We start from the raw sequence: 18,762 nt of genomic DNA, 5'->3' as shown, positions 1-18,762 counted from the left end.
GATGCACAATAGCTATAGAAAGAGCTGCTCTCTTGATTATAGCATCTTGCGGCAAGAAGGGCTAGATCACCAAAATTACAGGGCAACAGGGAAAATGATGAAGACGCCTCTTTGACACTGGGGGTTACGTTGTGAAAGTCAGTGTGGTGTAGTGGTTAGAGTGTCAGGCTAGGATCTGGGAGGCCCGGATCTGAATCCTCCACTCTGCCATGGAAGCTTTCTAGGTGACCTTGGGCTAGTCACACACAGGTAGCCTAAGCTACTTCATGGGGTAGGTATTGTAAGGATCAAATGGATGAAAAGAAAATAATGTGGAGCCAGTGTGGTGAAGTGGTTAGGAGTGGTGGACTCTAATCCGGAGAACCAGGTTTGATTCCCCACTCCTCCACATGAACAGCAGCCTCTAATCGGGCAAACTGGGTTGGTTTCCCCACACCTACACATGAAGTCAGCTGGGAGACCTTAGAGGCCTCTGGAAAGAACTGAGCTTCTTTGGCGTTTTTCAGGTTCTTGCCAAACCCAGGCCACCAAAAGCTAGTTTCTCACTCTGAGAGCCAGCGTGGTGTAGTTGGTGGTTTAGAGCGGTGGTTTGGAGTGGTGGACTCTGATCTGGAGAACCGGGTTTCATTCCCCACTCCTCCACATGAGCAGCGGAGGATAATCTGGTGAACCGGGTTGCTTTCCCCACTCCTCCACATGAAGCCAGCTGGGTGACCTTGGGCTAGTCAAAGCTCTCTTCGAGTTCTCTCAGCCCCACCTACCAAACAGGGTGTCTGTTGTGGGGAGAGGAAGGGGAGGTGATTGTAAGCCGGTTTGATTCTTCCTTAAGTGGTAGAGAAAGTCGGCATATAAAAACCAACTCTTCTTCTTCTCCTCCTCTTCTTCTTCTATCTCTGGATCCTGGAAAGAACTTTGCCTGGTAGGTTGTTGTTCTGCTTAGTGGATCTGAGGTTATGCAGGCCCTATTGGGACCAGAATGCCTTTACTTTCGCCAGTTGCATATCCCAGCATGAACACCTGATTTCAAAGCTTTCCTTAAAACCTTCAACAGAACTGAAACATCTTTTGTAAATGTGAACAAGAGCGAGAACAAAAGAGAGAAGTTTTGTAGGCCCTGGCCCTAAGTCCAGAGGACTAACAAGCCGCAAATAGACTTTGCCAACAACACTTAACTTTATTTTGGAGCGATTTAGCGGCTCATTGTTTTCACACTTAACCAGTTTTTAATTAAAAAGTGACTTTTGTTCCTTTTCCTTTGGAAAAAGCCTTTCCCCTTTGGGTTCAGGGTGCTTGCAAAAAGCTAGAGGAGCGTGATAGTATTAGAAAGCAAATAGAAGGTTCAATCACCGGCGGACCTCACCCATTCATGTCCGTCTCCTCTTTTTGTAATCTGCTTATTAGATTCTTATTGTCAGAAAGGATTAGCGTTATGAGCCACAGGAATGCCTTTCATTCCCCGTCAGGCGAGGTAGCGGAGTGTGGCCGCCCTTTCATAACAATAACGTTCTGGCTTTCTCTTTTCACCCCGGCCCTCCCCTTCCTCTCTCGGCCCCCCATCCCTGGTCTCTCCCCTTCCTCCTCTCCCACAGAGATTTGCGCTGCGGACTGTGGCGGGCACGGTGTCTGTGTCGGGGGCGCCTGCCGCTGCGAGGAGGGGTGGATGGGAGCGGCCTGCGACCAGCGAGCGTGTCACCCCCGCTGCAACGAACACGGGACGTGCCGGGACGGCAAGTGCGAATGCAGCCCGGGCTGGAACGGAGAGCACTGCACCATCGGTAGGGGGGGAAGGAAAGGAATCCCGGTCGAAATGGAATAACCGGTGGGGGTGGACAGAGGGGGAGCAGATGAAAGGAGCATGCTCGATTGAATCGGTGTGACATTACCACAGCATGCGCATCTTTTTTATTATTATTATTATTATTTTTGTTCTTGGATTTTCATGTACCGGCGTCATCCATTTCCATGCAGGGCTCAAAAAGGCAGCACCCCTCCAATGTCCTTTCATTTGGCAATACGAGCACGCCTATGCCACATACCTCAACTGGTCTGTTACATTTTTGTCCCGACTGTTCTCTGACGGGCTCAGGATGGCATCCAACTGTAATCCTCGACGCCAAGTTCAGGACCTTCAACCGGGTCACCAAACCCCACTTGCCGGGTCACAAGACTTTATAGGGCCACTATTTTTTAGAAAGTGCTGCTGAACACATGAAGCTGAACACAGGAATCAGACCCTTGGTCCATCAAAGTCAGTATTATCTGGTTGGACCGGCAGCAGCTCTCCAGGCAGAGGTCTTTCACATCACCTGCTTACCTAGTTCCTTTAACTGGAGACACCAGGGATTGAACCTGGTACCTTCTGCATGCCAAGCAGATGCTCTTCCACTGAGCCATGGCTCCACCCCGTGGCTCTCCAGGATCTCAGGCAAAGGTCTTTCTCGTTACCTACTGCCTAGTCTTTTTTAACTGGAGATGCTGCGATTGAAACTGGGATCTTCTGCATGGAAAACAGATGCTCTCCCACTGAGCCAAAGCCCCTGTCCATGGCTCTCCAGGGTCTCAGGTAGAGGTCTTTCACATCTCCTACTTGCCTAGTCTCTTTAACTGGAGATGCCAGGGATTGAACCTGGGACCTTCTGCATGCCAAGCAGATGCTCCGCCACTGAACCTCAGCCCCTCCCCTGCTGTTAAGGAATGCCCCTACTTCTTTTCACATGCACACTAAGAGGAGTCGCAGGGCTGTAAGGTCAGGTCATTCAGAAGTGGAGAGGGTTCCTGTTTAGCCCAGACAGCTTCGGAGAATCTGGATTTTCCCCTTCCTGTCATGTAGTTCTGACGTCACAGCATCCCTGCCGCTGCTGGTAGTTGAGTCACAGGTCTGGCAAGGTTGGAGGCCAATGGCCAATCTGTGATCTGTGTCTCCCCTTCACACAGTAACCCTGATGCAGAGCCAAAGAGCATGTATCTACCTCATCGTATTTGAAGCTGGGAATAATTGAAGGGAGCCAAAGCCTTTCCCACGCCATGTGTCCTCTCTTGTTCTTCGCCCTTCTCCCCTGTCCTGATTTCAGAGCCAGGCCTGCGGGGAAAAAGAGTTTGGAGGACACACCACAAGGAGATAAAGCAGAGGGGATTCAGCTCGGCTCTTTGGAACGTCCTTCAGAGAGTATGCTCTATCCAATTTTTGGGTATCCTTCCATCTCTGTGAACCCCAGCTTATTTTAGTGACCTAACAGTCCCTTGTTACTTCAGAGCTTGTATGCTCGCTCATTTGAATGCTGCACCTTCGGCGGTGTTAAATGGAAGATACAATAACTTACCTTATGCAGATAGACTTTGTCCATGTGATCTGAAGAGAGTTGACACATACACATACCTTTATTGGCATAATTACAATGCTTTAGACAAAAATCCAAAGACACACTACTTTATATGATGTTGGAATGTCCCCAATACAATTCTTATCGCGATCAATGGATTACCTCTATTTTAACTAAATTACCTGCCACCATAACAAAAGATAAAATAGTCCCCTTTTTGCCTGGTAGATAGAGATCCAAAAATAATACTGGCAGTGGCCAATATCTCTCCACCATATTTTCCTTAAAGAAGTAAAGGCTCCCCATTTACTGCTAGACCTTTGGGTCATGGGAGCTTGAAAAGGAAAAGGAAAGTTTAAAAAAGAATGCATCCCACCCTGTGGGGCCATATTTATTCAGAATATTTATTCCCACTTTTCTCCCCCAAAGCAGCCCACAAGAGTACCAAAAAAATGCAGTCAAAAACAATAGAATAAAGCACAATTTACATAAAACATACAAACAATAAACATGGATGCCACCGTGAAGTTTGGCCCTTGCGGTGGCCATTTATACATCCCACGTGAATCGGACTCCGTAAACTCCAGCATTAAAAATATGACTTCACCTAAAGTGTGCTTTATCTTTTATTTATGCTAATGTCACCCGCCAGGATCCATTAGGGAGTCTGCATAAACTGACACTCCATAAAACCGGCACAGAGGAACATTCCCAGCCGATCACATTTTTTTTAAACATTTTGTTCCTGACACCGAACGGCTTTCAGCCGATGAACAAAACATTCTCCCTTTTAAAGCCGGTTTTGAATTAAAACGGAACAGCGATCCACCCGGTAGACTGCTCCCACCGCAAAGGGGATTTTTACAGCTCTGCATACCGGTGGTGTTTCCAGATAAAGTGGCATCTGTATCCTAATTAACATGCTCGGTAGCTTTGGCGCGATGTGTCCATTCCTCCACGTGATCCCTGCTGTTCTGTGATCACGCTTGCAACCCCTGCACAATCCCACAGGTAGTCCTGTGGAAACCACCAAGCATCTCAATCTGAGCCTTGGTGAATGTCTCTCAGAATTTTTCTTAAGAGCCTCCCAAGAAAGAAAGTTTAGCTCAAGAAGGACACTCATTTTGAAGAGAGTGGATGGCAGTACGATCCACTGGTTGTTGACTGCAATATGTACCCCCGCTTCGTGCTGTCTATCTGCTGCCATTGGTCAGTTCCTGTTTGACTGGTAGAATGAGTGCAGACATGCCACTTTCAAAGCCATACATCTGTCTCCCACTTAAATAGTTTTTCCCTATGCCCAAAAAAACCAAACCAGTGGGTTATAGATTAAATCAAGCCTGAACTGACCCTAGAAGCTAAAATGATTAAACTAAGGCTACCATATTTTGGTCACATTATGAGAAGACAAGAGTCACTGGAAAAGACTGTCATGCTAGGAAAAGATGAAGGCAGCAGGAAAAGAGGAAGACCCAACAAGAGATGGATTGACTCAATAAAGGAAGCCACAGCCCTCAATTTGCAAGATCTGAGCGAGGCTGTCAAAGATAGGACATTTTGGAGGACTTTGATTCATAGGGTCGCCATGAGTCGGAAGCGACTTGACGGCACTTAACACACACACATGCTGAATTACAGTAAGGCAACAATCCTAAACAGAACTAAGCCCCATGTTATTCAACGGGGCTTACTCCCAATAAAATGAGAAGATCACAGCCTAAGTTGGTTCCACACCCAGAGTATGTTTTTCACCAGATCCTCTCTCGTTGAGCTCGTAAAAGTGGCACTATCCACATTGCGTTCCATGACCTGTCGCCCCCTGTTCCTGTTTAGCACTCCACTTCTCTTTTTCGTTGCTTGCATGAAAGCTTCTGCCTCTGTCAAGAGGTCCAAACTTTTGCACAGTCCTTGTGATCAGAAGTTTTGCTCGGTCCTTCGTCCTAGCTGTCGCTCCAGTTCTCCTCCATCGTTATTCAGGCCATCCCCTTCTTTTTGCTAGAGCATGCATTCAGTGCAGACCACTCGTTGAATCTTTTTCCTGCTAATTCATTTTAGCAGACACCGACATCCGCTCTTTCACCGCCCTGATTCCAGCCGATTCATGAACTCACCTCCAACTGTCCCCGCGCCCCATCTTCTTCATACACTTCTTGACATGCTACACCTGATGAGGGCCATTTATGCATGGGAGGTTTTGTCTTGGGTTTGCTGCTCTGTAGATGCACATTTTCCCCATCCAAACTCTCCAAACTCAACAGTAAGCCCCCATGCAATGTTTTGAGAATTCGGATGGGGAAAATGTGCATCTAGAGAGCAGCAAATCCAAGGCAAAACCTCCCGTCCATAAATGGCCATGGTTACCATTCTCTTAGAGAGAAGACTTTTTTAAAAGACAGGAATTCCAAGAAAAGGAACACAAATATATGGGAAACATTTCCCGGATGAGGGGTAGGAAGGTCCCAGCCCTTACCAGTAGCAGGCTCAGAGTTCTGTGGGGGATCTACATGAATTTCAAGGTGTTCCTCGTGATATCTTAACAGCAAGCTGGGTCAGCACCATGGGAGAAGGCAGGTACAGTGTCATTCCAAGGTAAATAGGGACAAACTCCCATGTTACCACTGGGTTTGCCCTGCAGTATGTCAGTAGTCTAGAGAGAACCTCTTTTGTACCCCTCTCCGCTTTTCAGCTCAACTCCTTCACCTAGTTGCTGGGCCCATAGACCTCCTAAAGGATAAATATATAGACCGTAAAGAGACACCACAAAAGAAAAAAAACCAATTCTCTTGAAAAAGCTGAAAGGGGTAGCAGTATTGGCACGAATGAAAGGACGTTGGCATGGAATCATACTGTGTGTTTGTGGTAAGCGTTTACCTCATCCTCCTGTGATTTCCCCGCATGGCAACCTGCTCTGTTCACAATAATTCCGGATGTCTCATGTTCCCTGCCTGCTTTCACCCTGAGCAATGTAATGTCTCCCTGCTGGACTAAGCACATACCTGTCATTGACATGTGTGCAGGTAAAATTTCTAGAAGGGTCCACAAGTGAAGGAAGCTACTCTCAGTAGTAGTAGAAGAAGAAGAGTTGCTTTTTATACGCCGACTTTCTCTACCACTTAAGGGAGAATCAAACCAGCTTACAATCACCTTCTCTTCCCCTCCCCACAAGAGTCACCCTGTGAGGTAGGTGGGACTGAGAGAGTGTGACTAGCGCAAGATCACCCAGCTGGCTTCATTTGTAGTAGTGGGAAAACAATATCAGTTCACCAGATTGGCCTCCGCCGCTCCTGTGGAGGAGTGCGGAATCGAACCCGGTTCTCCAGATCAGAGTCCACTGCTCCAAACCACTGCTGTTAACCACTGCACCATGCTGGCTCTCAGTATTCCCTGTAGACCCTGAAAAAAGAGTAAGAACCCCTTCTTCAATTCCATTTTTTTCAAGACCTGTTCTCAGGCTGTTATGTGAAACCCCCAGCCTGCTTCATTTGTCCCTACGGAGGGTAAGGTCGCTAGTCCATGCCCAGAACTGAATGTTATAGCTTGCACACGGCTGCTGTCAAAACTGGCAGGTCTGTGTCTCCTCTTCCTCTGTCTGTCGGTAAGTAACAATGTGAGGTCATTAAGGTTGTAAGCTTAACCCCCACCCCATTCCACTCTCCACCTGCTCCTTGCCAGGCGGAGGCAGGGTCTCTCTCAACATGGTGACATCCCCTCTCCAAAGCCAGCATGGTGTAGTGGTTAAGAGCAGCTGATTCTAATCTGGAGAACCGGGTTTGATTCCCCACTCCTCCACATGAGTGGCAGACTCTAATCTGGAATACCGGGTTGGTTTCCCCACGCCTCCACATGAAGCCAGCTGGGTGACCTTGGTCTAATCACAGTTCTCTCTGAACTCTCTCAGCCCCACCTACCTCACAAGGTGCCTGTTTGTGGGGAGAGGAAGGGAAGGAGATTTTAAGCTGGTTTGATTCTCCTTAAAAGTTAGAGAAAATTGGGATATAAAAACCAACTCTTCTTGATCAAACATTTGATACAGTTAATTGACAATCAGGAGAGACAAAGAGAGATATTTTTTACACCGTGCAAAATTCGCTTGTGGCGTTCGCTGCCTTAAGATGTAGTGTTGGCCCCTGGCTCAAGATCCCTTTAGAAGGGGATGAGGCAAATTTATGGATGATAGGTCTGTTCACAGTATTAGCCATGGAACCTCCATGGGTTGGATCCAGCCAGCTTTTCTGCTAGTGAAAAAAGGAAGTCCCCATTGACTACCCAAAGGGCTCTTCTGGAGTTAATGAGATTTGCATGGACAAAAAGCTACATGGGTCTTGGACTGTAATAAGGCCGAGGCTAAATGAAAAAGCTGTCTGGGTCCAACCGCGTGTTCAGAGGCCATTGAATACCAGTTGTCGGGTGGGCAGAGAGCTCAGTAGGGCTGTTTTCTCCAGGGGCTGTTTATGGGCTTCCCAGGTGGCCACTGTTGGAAACGAGTTACAGATGGTAGCTGAGTTGGTCTTCAGTAGAACAGCTGGGTCTGAGTTCAGTAACACCTTCGACGCCAATAAGATTACTGGGGTATAAGCTTTCGAGAGTCCAATCTCTGACAAAGGGAGCTTCGACTCTCAAAAGCTTATATCCTGAAAATCTTGTTGGTCTCTAAGGTACTTTCAGACTTGAAACTAGCTGTTGGAAACAAGATGCTAACCTAGGTTGCGCTTTGATCCAGTGGACATCCTTTTACGTCCTTATTACTGGGGAGACAGGAAGAGGAAGAGGAGGGACCCGGGGCTGCATTTTTCAGCAGCAGCTCCAATTGTACCGTAACCCCGAGTTCTGCCCTGTAGTAGCTCGATACTTCATTTTCTCAGAGTTAGTGGCGCGTGTGCCGCAGTGAACCAGGGAACTGGCAGTGCGGGGAAATGGGCAAGAGATCAGGTGTGACCTTGTCCTGTATCCAAGCCCATGAAGCCCTTCCACTCCCAGCTAATTACTTGAGAAGGAGAGAGGAGGAAAGAGCCACACACTAGCATCAGACTCTGCTCTAGCCAGCCTCCTCCAACTCCCACCGTTGGAGGCCACGTAGGTTGGTTACCCATGCACGAGGGTGGCTGGGATATTATTTCATGAGAATGAGCGTAGCATCTGGAAGGGTTTACTCATCCAGACGTGTTGCATTGTTGATGAAACCGGACTGCCCATTCTTCAGTTCAGTGCACACAAATTATTTAACCGATTTTGTGTGTGCTCATGTGTTTAAAATAAATAACTGGATAGGGTAATGCTGGAGCTTTCCTCTTCTCCAGCATGGAGTAGTGGTTAAGAGCGGTGGTTTGGAGCGATGGAGTCTGATCTGGAGAACCGGGTTTGATTCCCCACTCCTTTACATGAGCGGTGGAGGCTAATCTGGTGAACTGGATTTGTTTCCCCCACTCCTCTACATGAAGCCAGCTTGGGCTAGTCACAGCTCTCTTAGAGCTCTCTCAGCCCCACCTACCTCACAGGGGGTCTGTTGTGGGGAGGGGAAGGGAAGGTGATTGTAAGCCGGTTTGAGTCTCCCTTAAGTGGTAGAGAAAGTCGGCATATAAAAACCAACTCTTCTTCTTCTCAAAATGTTTTTCCTTGAAAACCCACCATTTTATTTTCAGATGGGCAGCCCATTCCTGAGGGGGGGCGTTATTTCTGTGGTGGCCAGAAGCAGCGCACCCATGCCTCCTCTTCAGAGGCTTCCCGGGCGCTGCGGAGGTAAAAAAAAAAAAGCTATTTAAAAAACAAAAATAATTACAAAAAAGGAAAAAACGCTCCATTGAGAACAGCGAGGCTACGACACCAAAAAAGGCGTCGTAGCTACGCCTCTGTGCGAGGGGGCGTTCTCGGGGCAAAAGGGGTTAGGAACCTAACTAGTGTCACCTCTGCCCCTGGGAACATCCTGGGACCACTTCCTCCACACTGGCGCGGGCGTTCTCTTCCGGGGTTTAGTTCCCGGAGTGGCTATGCTGACGAGGGAGGCCGGCTCAGCTCCACAGCGCCCAAGCACGGCCATAAATGCCCTCCCTGACAGCGTACGTGCCCGTTAGCCTGGGATAACTGGGCACATTTGCCACTGTAGGGTCACGCTGTAGGGTCTTATGGAGCTTCGTCCCCCACGCCAGGAATGCACTCTGTGTTCAGGTTCCCAAAAAGGATCAAACTACTCGCAACCAAACTGGAACTCTCTAGATCAGTGGTTCCCAACCTTTTTTTGACCAGGGACCACTAGGACTTTTTTGTTCGGTTCAGGGACCCCAAGGTTCAAAATAAAAATTCAGAGAATTTGAAAATAAACTTTAATCATAACTGTTAGTTAAACATTAAACTTAGAATAATATTTGAATATATATATTTTATAATAGAGAACTTTTAATTGAAAATATTAATTTATTATGGGTTTATAACTTTGTTTCGCGGGCCTTAATTTAGTTCTCGCGGACCCCTGGGGGTCCATGGACCCCTGGTTGGGAACCAGTGCTCTAGATGTTTTGTAGTTCTGAAAAGCAGTTGGAGGGGTGTCAGGCGCTGATCCAGATGTGAATCAGTTGCTGGGACAGGGGGATTAATTTCCCCTCGTGCCGTAAAGGGCAAAAAGACAGGCATCCATACCGTACTTCTCCATTTTCTCTAAAAGTGGTCTCTGAGAACCACTTCCAGTCGGAGAATTGGCACAAAGACAGAAAGCGCTCCAGGACATGAATGACTATTTGCTCCCTCCACACACATACGCCAGCAACATGTGAGGTCTGATGGGGTATCTAGCAGATGACTCCACTTGAACGGCTTCCTGAGGCTGCATTCGTGCGTCTTGAATGTACCGAAACTACCGGAAAGTTCTCCAGTTCTCGGCCTAGATTTCAATCATTTATCTGCTCTCCCCATCTTGCTTACAAATACGCATCTCCTGCTTCCGTTTACCCACTAGATGTTGGAAGGGAGTCTAGACTTGAAAGAGGGGGGGATTCTTCTCAGGGTCACGGCCTCGCTAGTTGGGTGGTCTTCCTGAGCCGAGGCGAGAGCGGGAGGGGGCGGCGGGGATGGGAAAATACGAGGAGACATCTGAGAGCCAGATTGAAAGGAGCGTGGGAATGGTGCCCAAACTTCGAGCAGGAACGCTCCGCAGCCCTAGCACGGCGACGTTATGAATAAAAGCAAAGCGCTTGGCAGGAAGAGAGAGAAATGGGACGACTTTCACCGAAAATCTTCCCTGGCCCCCAAAATCACATTTCCCTCCAGCTTCTGAAGTTGTCGGCTGTTCTGAAGAGAAGGAGTCATTCGCTCGCACTACTGAGCCTTCTGAGCATCTTTTTATGCTCTTGGCGTGACCTCAGATCAGCTGTTTAAGCTCTCTTTCCCTCTGCTGAATTGCTTCATCTTTTCCTCGCACTTAGCCTCCCCCTTTGAGAGGTTAATTCGTAGCAGCAAAGCAGTGGTTCAGAGGCTGCTGTGAGCTGGCTCATTACTGCCATTCAGACCAAGCGAGAACACAGAAACGTTGCAAAAGACCTTACGCTCTGCTGTACATTGGCCTAGCGGTCAATACTGTTTCTCATGCACTGCCTCCTTAGGGGGTCCCATAGAATCATAGAGTTGGAAGGGACCACCAGGGTCATCTAGTCCAACCCCCTGCACAATGCAGGAAATTCACAACCACCTCCCCACACACCCCCAGTGACCCCTACTCCATGCCCAGAAGATGGCCAAGATGCCCTCCCTCTCATCATCTGCCTAAGGACATAGAATCAGCATTGCTGACAGATGGGGGTCACCACTGTATCTAATAACAGATACAATGGTGATATCCCTAAGGAGACTCCCTGAGGAGGGCCCACTATTTGATAATAGTGATAACAGTTGTGTGCCCTAGGGTTGCTAAGTCCCTTTTCACTATGGGTAGGAGGCTTTTGGGGCGGAGCCTGAGGAGGGTGGGGTTTCAGGAGGGACTTCAATGCCATAGAGTCCAATGGCCAAAGCAGCCATTTTCTCCAGGTGAACAGATCTCTATCGGCTGGAGATCAGCTGTAATAGCAGGAGATCTCCAGCTAGTACCTGGAGGTTGGCTACTCTAGTGTCCCTGAAGTCGCAACTGACTCATGGCGACCCCAGAACCATGGGGTTTTCAAGGCGAGAGATGAGCAGAGATGGTTTGCCATCGTCTTCCTCTGCCTACCAACCCTGGTTTTCCTTGGTCTTCTCCCATCCAAGAACTTACCAGAGCCGACCGTCCTTAGCTTTCAAGCTCTAATTAGATAGGCTAATCAGGGGTAATTCAGACTGCCGTCTATTATTAAATAACTATTATTCATTCCATTTATTTCCCTCCTTTCATCCTAAAACTTCAGGCAGTTTAGACAAGATTCTCAGGATGCCTCAAGACCGGGCACAGGACAAATCCAGTCCCGCTTATCTTAAACAAGGTCACTATTCAAGTGTCCCCAGAAACAAAGTGATATCCCCCATTGTCAGTTTGTATCCAGGATCGTGGATGAAATGCTTTGAATCAGCTTTGAATAACGGGTAGGGAGGAATTAAGGAATCTGGATTGCCTATCTCCTGGAAGAAAAGGAAAGAACCCTGCCGCTTACATTATTCTGGACAGTGACATGACATGCAGACGTCTGGAAAGAAAGGAAGGGAGAAAGGAAGGAAGGAAGAAAAGGTTATGTGGTAGCCCTGCTAGGGGAAAGTCCTGTAAGGTCTTCAAATCCCCTGCCATTTATTCTGAGTTTTATCTTTCTCGCTACGCCCAGAATGAATAAGACAGGCAGAGATCTCCCGGTTCTTTGGCCATAGGGATTTCTCCTCTCTCCTTTTTCCCTTTCCCCTGCTTTCCGGCTACCCTGTAAAGCTTGGCCCATCTGTGGTGGTTGTTTTTTCCCCTCCCCGGCTCTGCTCTTCCCTTTCCAGTGCTGCGATCTCCTCTCCTTTGCCTCTGTTACCCCTGCATTGTCTTTGTACTAAACTGTACTGCACTTTGACTCAATCCTATACTTTAAATGTCCTGTCTTTTATCTCCCCACCAAGCTCACTATCTGGATAAGGTAGTGAAAGGTATGGCGTTCTTCCTTCCTCTTTTTTCTCCCCCTGTTTGTCGTTGTGGTCTAAATCAAGCCCCCCCCCCCCAAAAAAAACCCAAGTTAAACGTAGGTCTCATCTATTCTCCATTATCATCATATTCTCTTGCCTAATGCCCAGAAAGGCTGACTTTGGGGGCATTCAGGCTGGAAAACAGAAAAAAATGTCTTTGCAACACCATCTTTCTAGACGTGCCGTCATCTTGCACTAACTCCATGTCGGTGTTTCCTCTGTCCTCTCCATCCCATTTCTCGTTGTCCCTGCACACCCACCTAGCCAGGAGGAAGGGGGGAAATTGACGGCAGTCATAGCAGCAGTGTTTAAAACTTTTTTTAAAAAGTTACGGGACCCAAGAGACGAAGACCAGGTGAGTGTGTTTTATTTACAGTGTGAACTGTGGAGCCTCCTAGTTCGTCGCTTAAATGGAAGTCATCTTAACCCTGACCTTTATCCTTGGATGCAAATGGAGCGTGCCTATGATGTGAGGTGGTGTGGAACACAGGCAGGATAATGCTGCTGCAGTCGTCTTGTTTGTGGGCTTCCTAGAGGCACCTGGTTGGCCCCCATGTGAACCGACTGCTGGACTTGATGGGCCTTCGTCTGATCCAGCAGGGCTTTTCTCCTTGCTCCAGGATGTGGTGATGGCTGCCAACTTGGAAGGCTTAAAGAGGGGAGTTGACATGTTCATGGAGGAGAGGGCTATTCAAGGCTACTAGTCAAAATGGATACCAGTCATGATGCATACCTTTTCTCTCCAGAATCAGATGAGCATGCCTATTATATTGGGTGCTGTTGGAACACGGGTGGTATAATGCTGCTGCAGTCATGTGGGCTTCCTAGAGGCACCTGGTTGGCCACTGTGTGAACAGACTGCTGGACTTGATGGACTTTGATCTGATCCAGCAGGGCCTTTCTTACATTCTTATGGATACTGGCCATGATGCACACCTATTCTCTCCAGTGTCAGAGTATCATGCCTATTACGTTAGGTGCTGGAGAACACAGGCAGGACAGTGCTGCTGCAGCCATCTTGTTTGTGGGCTTCCTAGAGACACCTGGTTAACCACCGTGTGAACAGACTGCTGGACTTGATGGGCCTTGGGCTGATCCAGCAGAGCCTTTCTTATGTTCTTATGTTCTCTGGACAAATCCTCCATCTCCATTTAACTAGGAATTATTGCTGTGAAAATTTTAAAAATATGATGGGTATTGGTAGGGTATATGGGAGAGCTGACCCATATACTTACCGTCAGGCAGGCATGAAGCTGGGGGAAGGAGCGCCCAGGGCAGGGGGGAGGGGTGTGCTGCGTGCACATGCTGGACTCTCACATTGCAGTGTTGCTGTGCTATTTTTTGGTGGCGCAGCTCCATTGAAGGCAATGGGGGATCCCCCCGTTTTCCCCTTTTAATTTGTTAAAATAACCTTTTCAGTGGCTGTGAAACCCCTGAGGAGGAGGCGCGGCTCTGCCACTGCTGGCCACTGTGGATCTACCCCCCCCCCCCGGATCTACCGTGGATCTACCGCTGCCTGCCCTGTTCTTGACCTCCAGAAGAACCACTACACCACTCTGGGTGGTTTTTGTTTTTATTACTGAAAGCTATGCTGATCCTTTTGTATTCCGCCCCCCCACAATGTCTCACCAAAACCCATTAAATCTGCTCCAGAACAATCTTCCTTTTTCCAGGCCCTCCTGGCATGGAGCTGTAGTTTATTAATTTAATTTGTGAAATTAGAGCCCAAACGGTCAAATTGATTTTTCCCCAGCATTTTTTTTAAAGCTGGAAAACATTGTCTGCCATTTCAAAATGTGCAGCTAATTATGCGCATTAGGTACCTAGGCCACGAGCCCTAATGCTTTCTTGATATGTCTGACAAGCTGACAATAATCCCAGTCGAATGGACGCACGCATCCTTTCGAAATTACTTCTCCTTTGTGGTAGCACAACTATGCATAGCTGTGAGGCTTGCGTTTGCAGAGTGCGCACCGAGAAAGCATCTTTCCCTGTCAGAAAGCATTGAATACCACATGGTTCTGTTAAAGTGAGATGGCTTTAACCTCACATCAATGGCAGGCAGGGTATGGCATTCTGCAAGGGACGGGGTCCCATCCTGTTATTTGAATTAGGTTATTTGGGGGGGGGTTGTTAGAAGAAGAAGAGTTGGTTTTTATATGCCGACTTTCTCTACTACTTAATCTGGTGGATTTGTTTCCCCGCTCCTACACATGAAGCCAGCTGGGTAACCTTGGGCTAGTCACATCTCTCTTAGAGCTCTCTCAGCCCACCTACCTCACAGGGTGTCTGTTGTGGGGAGGGGAAGGGAAGGTGACTGTAAGCTGGTTTGATTCTCCCTTAAGTGGTGGGAAAAGTCGGCTTATAAAAACCAACACTTCTTCTTCTTCTTCTTCACTGAGAGACACAGGACTGCTCCTGAAAAGTGAGTCAGGTTTTGCTCCTCTCATTCTGTTTGTATTCCCACCCCGCCATTCTACATCACTGGCCTGTCGAGACAGGGAAAGGTACTGCATGGCAGGGGAGGAGAAGAACTAGTCAAGGGGTTGCCGCATTTGGGCAGCAGCCCCTGAGCTTGTCATAAGCGCCCTGGGTGTTTCTCAGCTTTCCACTGCATAATGGTCCCCGCTGTCGTCTGGATGGCTGCAACCCTCCGGACCGAATTTTTGACCTGATGTCCATTTCTTGTCTCTCGCCGACGGTCCTAAGGTGGAGGGTCAAACGGGACCACAAACAGAGAACTAGTGAGAGTGGACCAACAAACGCTAATCCTAAAGAATTAGCAAAGCTAATCTCGCAAGCCAATTAGCCTTTTAAGAACGGAGACCTCTTGGACAAAGGATAGCATTTGTAGCCAAATGTGGCTTCAGAAGTGGGGGGGGGGCAGTTGTTTGGTGCTGGTTTGGTTCTATTCTTTTAATTGCCCAGGGGGGATGAAATGCCCCTGAATTGCTTGATGTGTATTTGTTTAAAAAACTCCTTTGTTAGATCAAGGAATAGAAGGGCCTCTTTGGACTCCCTTTGTGGAGTTAGGTTAGCAGCAGCCTTTAAAAAAATAGGTAAGTCACCAGTAGGTAGTATGATCAAAAACTCCTGCTAATATAGTGTATAGTTGGAGTTTTGCATTTCATGACTGCTCCAGATTTCTGCCTTTCGTCTCTTATTAGGGAGAGGCAGGGAAATGTATCAGAAGTTAAATAGAGGAAGAGTGAGGCTGCAGAGATGAAGACTGGGTTTTCAAAGGTCATTTATGCATGGGAGCTTTACCTGAGGTTCGTTGCCGGCTGGACCCACATTTTCCAGTTGGGAATCCATACACCAAGTTCCCTCCAAGCGCAAATCAAGTCCCACCCCTTTAAATGCTGCTTTGTAATTTTGGCTTACTTCTTGGTGCTCACTGTGAGAGAAAATCCCCCCAAAAAAAACCAATTGCTGCATAAAAAAGCATTTTAAGGACAAAAAACGGAGCAATCTGAAAGGAAGGGGGGGGAGAAATCCAAGCCTCCGTTTTAAAAGGCCTTTCTTTTGCTTAGAAAGAGCTCCCAGGAAGCAGGATGTTTGAATCCCTGCCTCTTTACATGCTGCTTTGTGACCGGCTGTGAGAGAAACCAAGCTTCTGTGTCCTGTGCTTTGCCTTCTGCACGGAGATTTCAGCCGGGCTGAGCTCAGGGGAGAGGGAAGAGTCAGGTTAACAGAGGAATGGGAAGACCCGGACATTGTTAGGGCTGGCAGCAGGGTCAATTCCAATGGAGGGAAAACTCATGCAGAACTCCAAGGCACAACCGAGTCAGACCAGGAGTGAACATGAGTCCAAGCACCCATGCATAAATGACCAGAAACAGTCTCTAAAAGTCCCATTCCCTGGGGTTCCAGTGAGGTGAGGTGAGGTGCAAATTTCCCCCTCACTATCTTAGTTTATTGTTTTTTTAAAAAAAAAATCCTATAAAAATGCTTGTCTTGTCCAGATAGTCTGGATCATCCTTGCAGGCCAGGAGCTGGAAAGGAGTGATACTCAGTAAAGGTTGCAGCAGGTTGAAAGGAATGTGTTTGCAGTAAACCTTTCCTTTTTGCAATGCGCTGTGGAGCCGTCGGAAATCGCTGTTAACTTCCGGTGTGCATAATTCTTGGTTACGTGAGCGGAATGCGCGATTTGAAATGAACATTGCTCACGTCTTTTAGCCTTCCTTAATTATTAACATACTCCCGGCTGAAATCCTCAAATCAGCCGTTCTGATCTGAGTTGGAGCGACCCACCCATTTCCTCTCTTACGCTAATCCAATCCAGCACGGACAACCGAGCCCTTATGGACGTAGCGACTCCACAGCTGGCTATATAGTGATTTCCTCTCCCCAGGGAATCCTAGTTGAGTGAAATGAAAGCTGTGGATCTCAGACAGAAAAGACTGGGTCCTCTGACTGAGTTACAATTCCCTGAGTTCATTGGGAGAAGCCTGGCTGGTAGACAACAGATGTAGTTTCACAGCTTAGATATGTCCTTTGTATGAAGAAAGCAGATAGGAAGAAAGTAGATTCCTTTGAAATGTGGTGTTGGAGGAGAGTGTTATGGATACCATGGACTGCCAAATAAAAAACAAACAAAATCAGTGGGTTATAGATCAAATCAAGCCTGAACTGACCCTAGAAGCTACAACGACTAAACTGAAGCTGTCGTATTTTGGTCACATTATGAGAAGACAAGAGTCACTGGAAAAGACAGTCATGCTAGGAAAAGTTGAGGGCAGCAGGAAAAGAGGAAGACCCAACAAGAGATGGATTGACTCAATAAAGGAAGCCACAGCCCTCAATTTGCAAGATCTGAGCAAGGGTCAGTACCAAGAATCAGACCCTTGGTCCATCAAAGTCAGTATTGTCCACTCAGACCGGCAGCGGCTCTCCAGGATCCCAGGCAGAGGTCTTTCGCATCACCTACTTGCCTAGTCTCTGGAGATGCTGGGGATTGAACCTGGCACCTTCTGACAAGCTCAGGCTAGTCTGGGCTATTCAGGTAGCTAAATATAAATGAGGGCTATTTGAAAAACTCAAAACCGTGACCTGCAGAGAACAAGCAAATCGGAATCCTGAATAAAACATAGTGTTGGGTGGGCTTTAAATTATGGTCTCTCTCTTTCTGTCTGTCTGTCTCCCTCCCTCTGCTCCAACAGTTAACTTTCCTCACTGTTTTCCTCATGCCCATCTGGAATCATTTCCTTTCCCACCAAAGCCCAGAGGAGGGAAGTGCGCCTCTTCTTCTGCTCCTCCCTTCCTGAGTGAGGGCTTAGGAGGAAATAAATGAATCCCCCCCATCACAACCGTCCCGCCTTCAACATCCGCCTCTAATCTTTAAATCAAATCTCAATTGGAGATACGACTTCTATAGAAGGAGCTGTCTGTGGGGATTTAGAAGGCTTGTGACTGGGGCTAATTAAAGTGCTTTAATTGCTCAGATCATTAGCAGCAGATTATTCCGGCTACCGGTCTCAAAAAATTGCAAGGTAATCACTTGCTAATCCGGGTAAACAGCCTTGCTAGGCAGGGGGAAATGTCACTGTATATTTGAAACAACTGTATATTTGACTTTGTTTGGGTTTTGTCCCACCCCTCACCTCCGAATGTATCTTTGCTGGTTATTTCTGCTTGAATGTCAAGCAGAAAGTATTATGCATGAATTACACATGAAGCTGCCTTCTACTGAATCAGACTCTAGGTCCATCAAAATCTCTATACTCTAGACTCTAGGTCCATCAAAATCAATGTTGACTACTCTGACCGGCAGCGACTCTCCGGGGTCTCAGGCAGAGAAAGGTCTTTCACGTAACCTACTCGCCTAGTCCCTTTAACTGGAGATGCTGGGGACTGAACCTGGGACCTTCTACATGCCAAGCAGATGCTCTACCACTGAGCCACGGCCCGTCCCCATGTATCCGTGTAAAGGGACATTGCAGAGGGCTTCCTTTTTGCTGAGGAATGGTTTGAATGGCCAGTTATCCTGACCATGTTGTAGCAAGATGTGTGTGTGTGTACAGATGTAGAGGAGTTGGGTTTCCAACTCCGGGCTAGGAAATAAATGTAGATTTAGGGGAGGAGCCTGGGGCGGGCTGGGTTTGGGGAGGGACCCCAGTGCGATATAATGCCGTAGAGTCAACCCTCCGAAGCAGCCATTTTCTCCAGGGGGACTGCTCTCTTGGATCCAGTGCGGTGTAGTGGTTAAGAGCGGTGGTTTGGAGCTGTGGACTCTGATCTGGAGAACCGGGTCTGATTCCCCACGCCTCCCCATGAGCGGCCGGCACTAATCTGCTGAACTGGGTTGGTTTCCCCACTCCTACACATGAAGCCA

The 18,762-nt window shown here is 47.8% G+C and overlaps 1 protein-coding gene across 1 annotated transcript in view; it reads left to right on the top strand.

The window, feature by feature from the left end:
• Positions 1-18,762, top strand: part of TENM4 (teneurin transmembrane protein 4) — a 450,745-nt gene that overhangs the window by 348,494 nt on the left and 83,489 nt on the right. Inside the window, exon 15 of the mRNA XM_056858091.1 lies at positions 1,590-1,775. Within this exon, the coding sequence (XP_056714069.1) occupies positions 1,590-1,775 (186 nt within the window). The remainder of the gene's footprint in view (positions 1-1,589; positions 1,776-18,762) is intronic.

This window comes from Euleptes europaea, chromosome 12 (genome assembly GCF_029931775.1).
Source record: "Euleptes europaea isolate rEulEur1 chromosome 12, rEulEur1.hap1, whole genome shotgun sequence".
NCBI classification, from domain to species: Eukaryota; Metazoa; Chordata; class Lepidosauria; order Squamata; family Sphaerodactylidae; genus Euleptes; species Euleptes europaea.
This window is presented reverse-complemented; position numbering and strand designations above follow the sequence as displayed.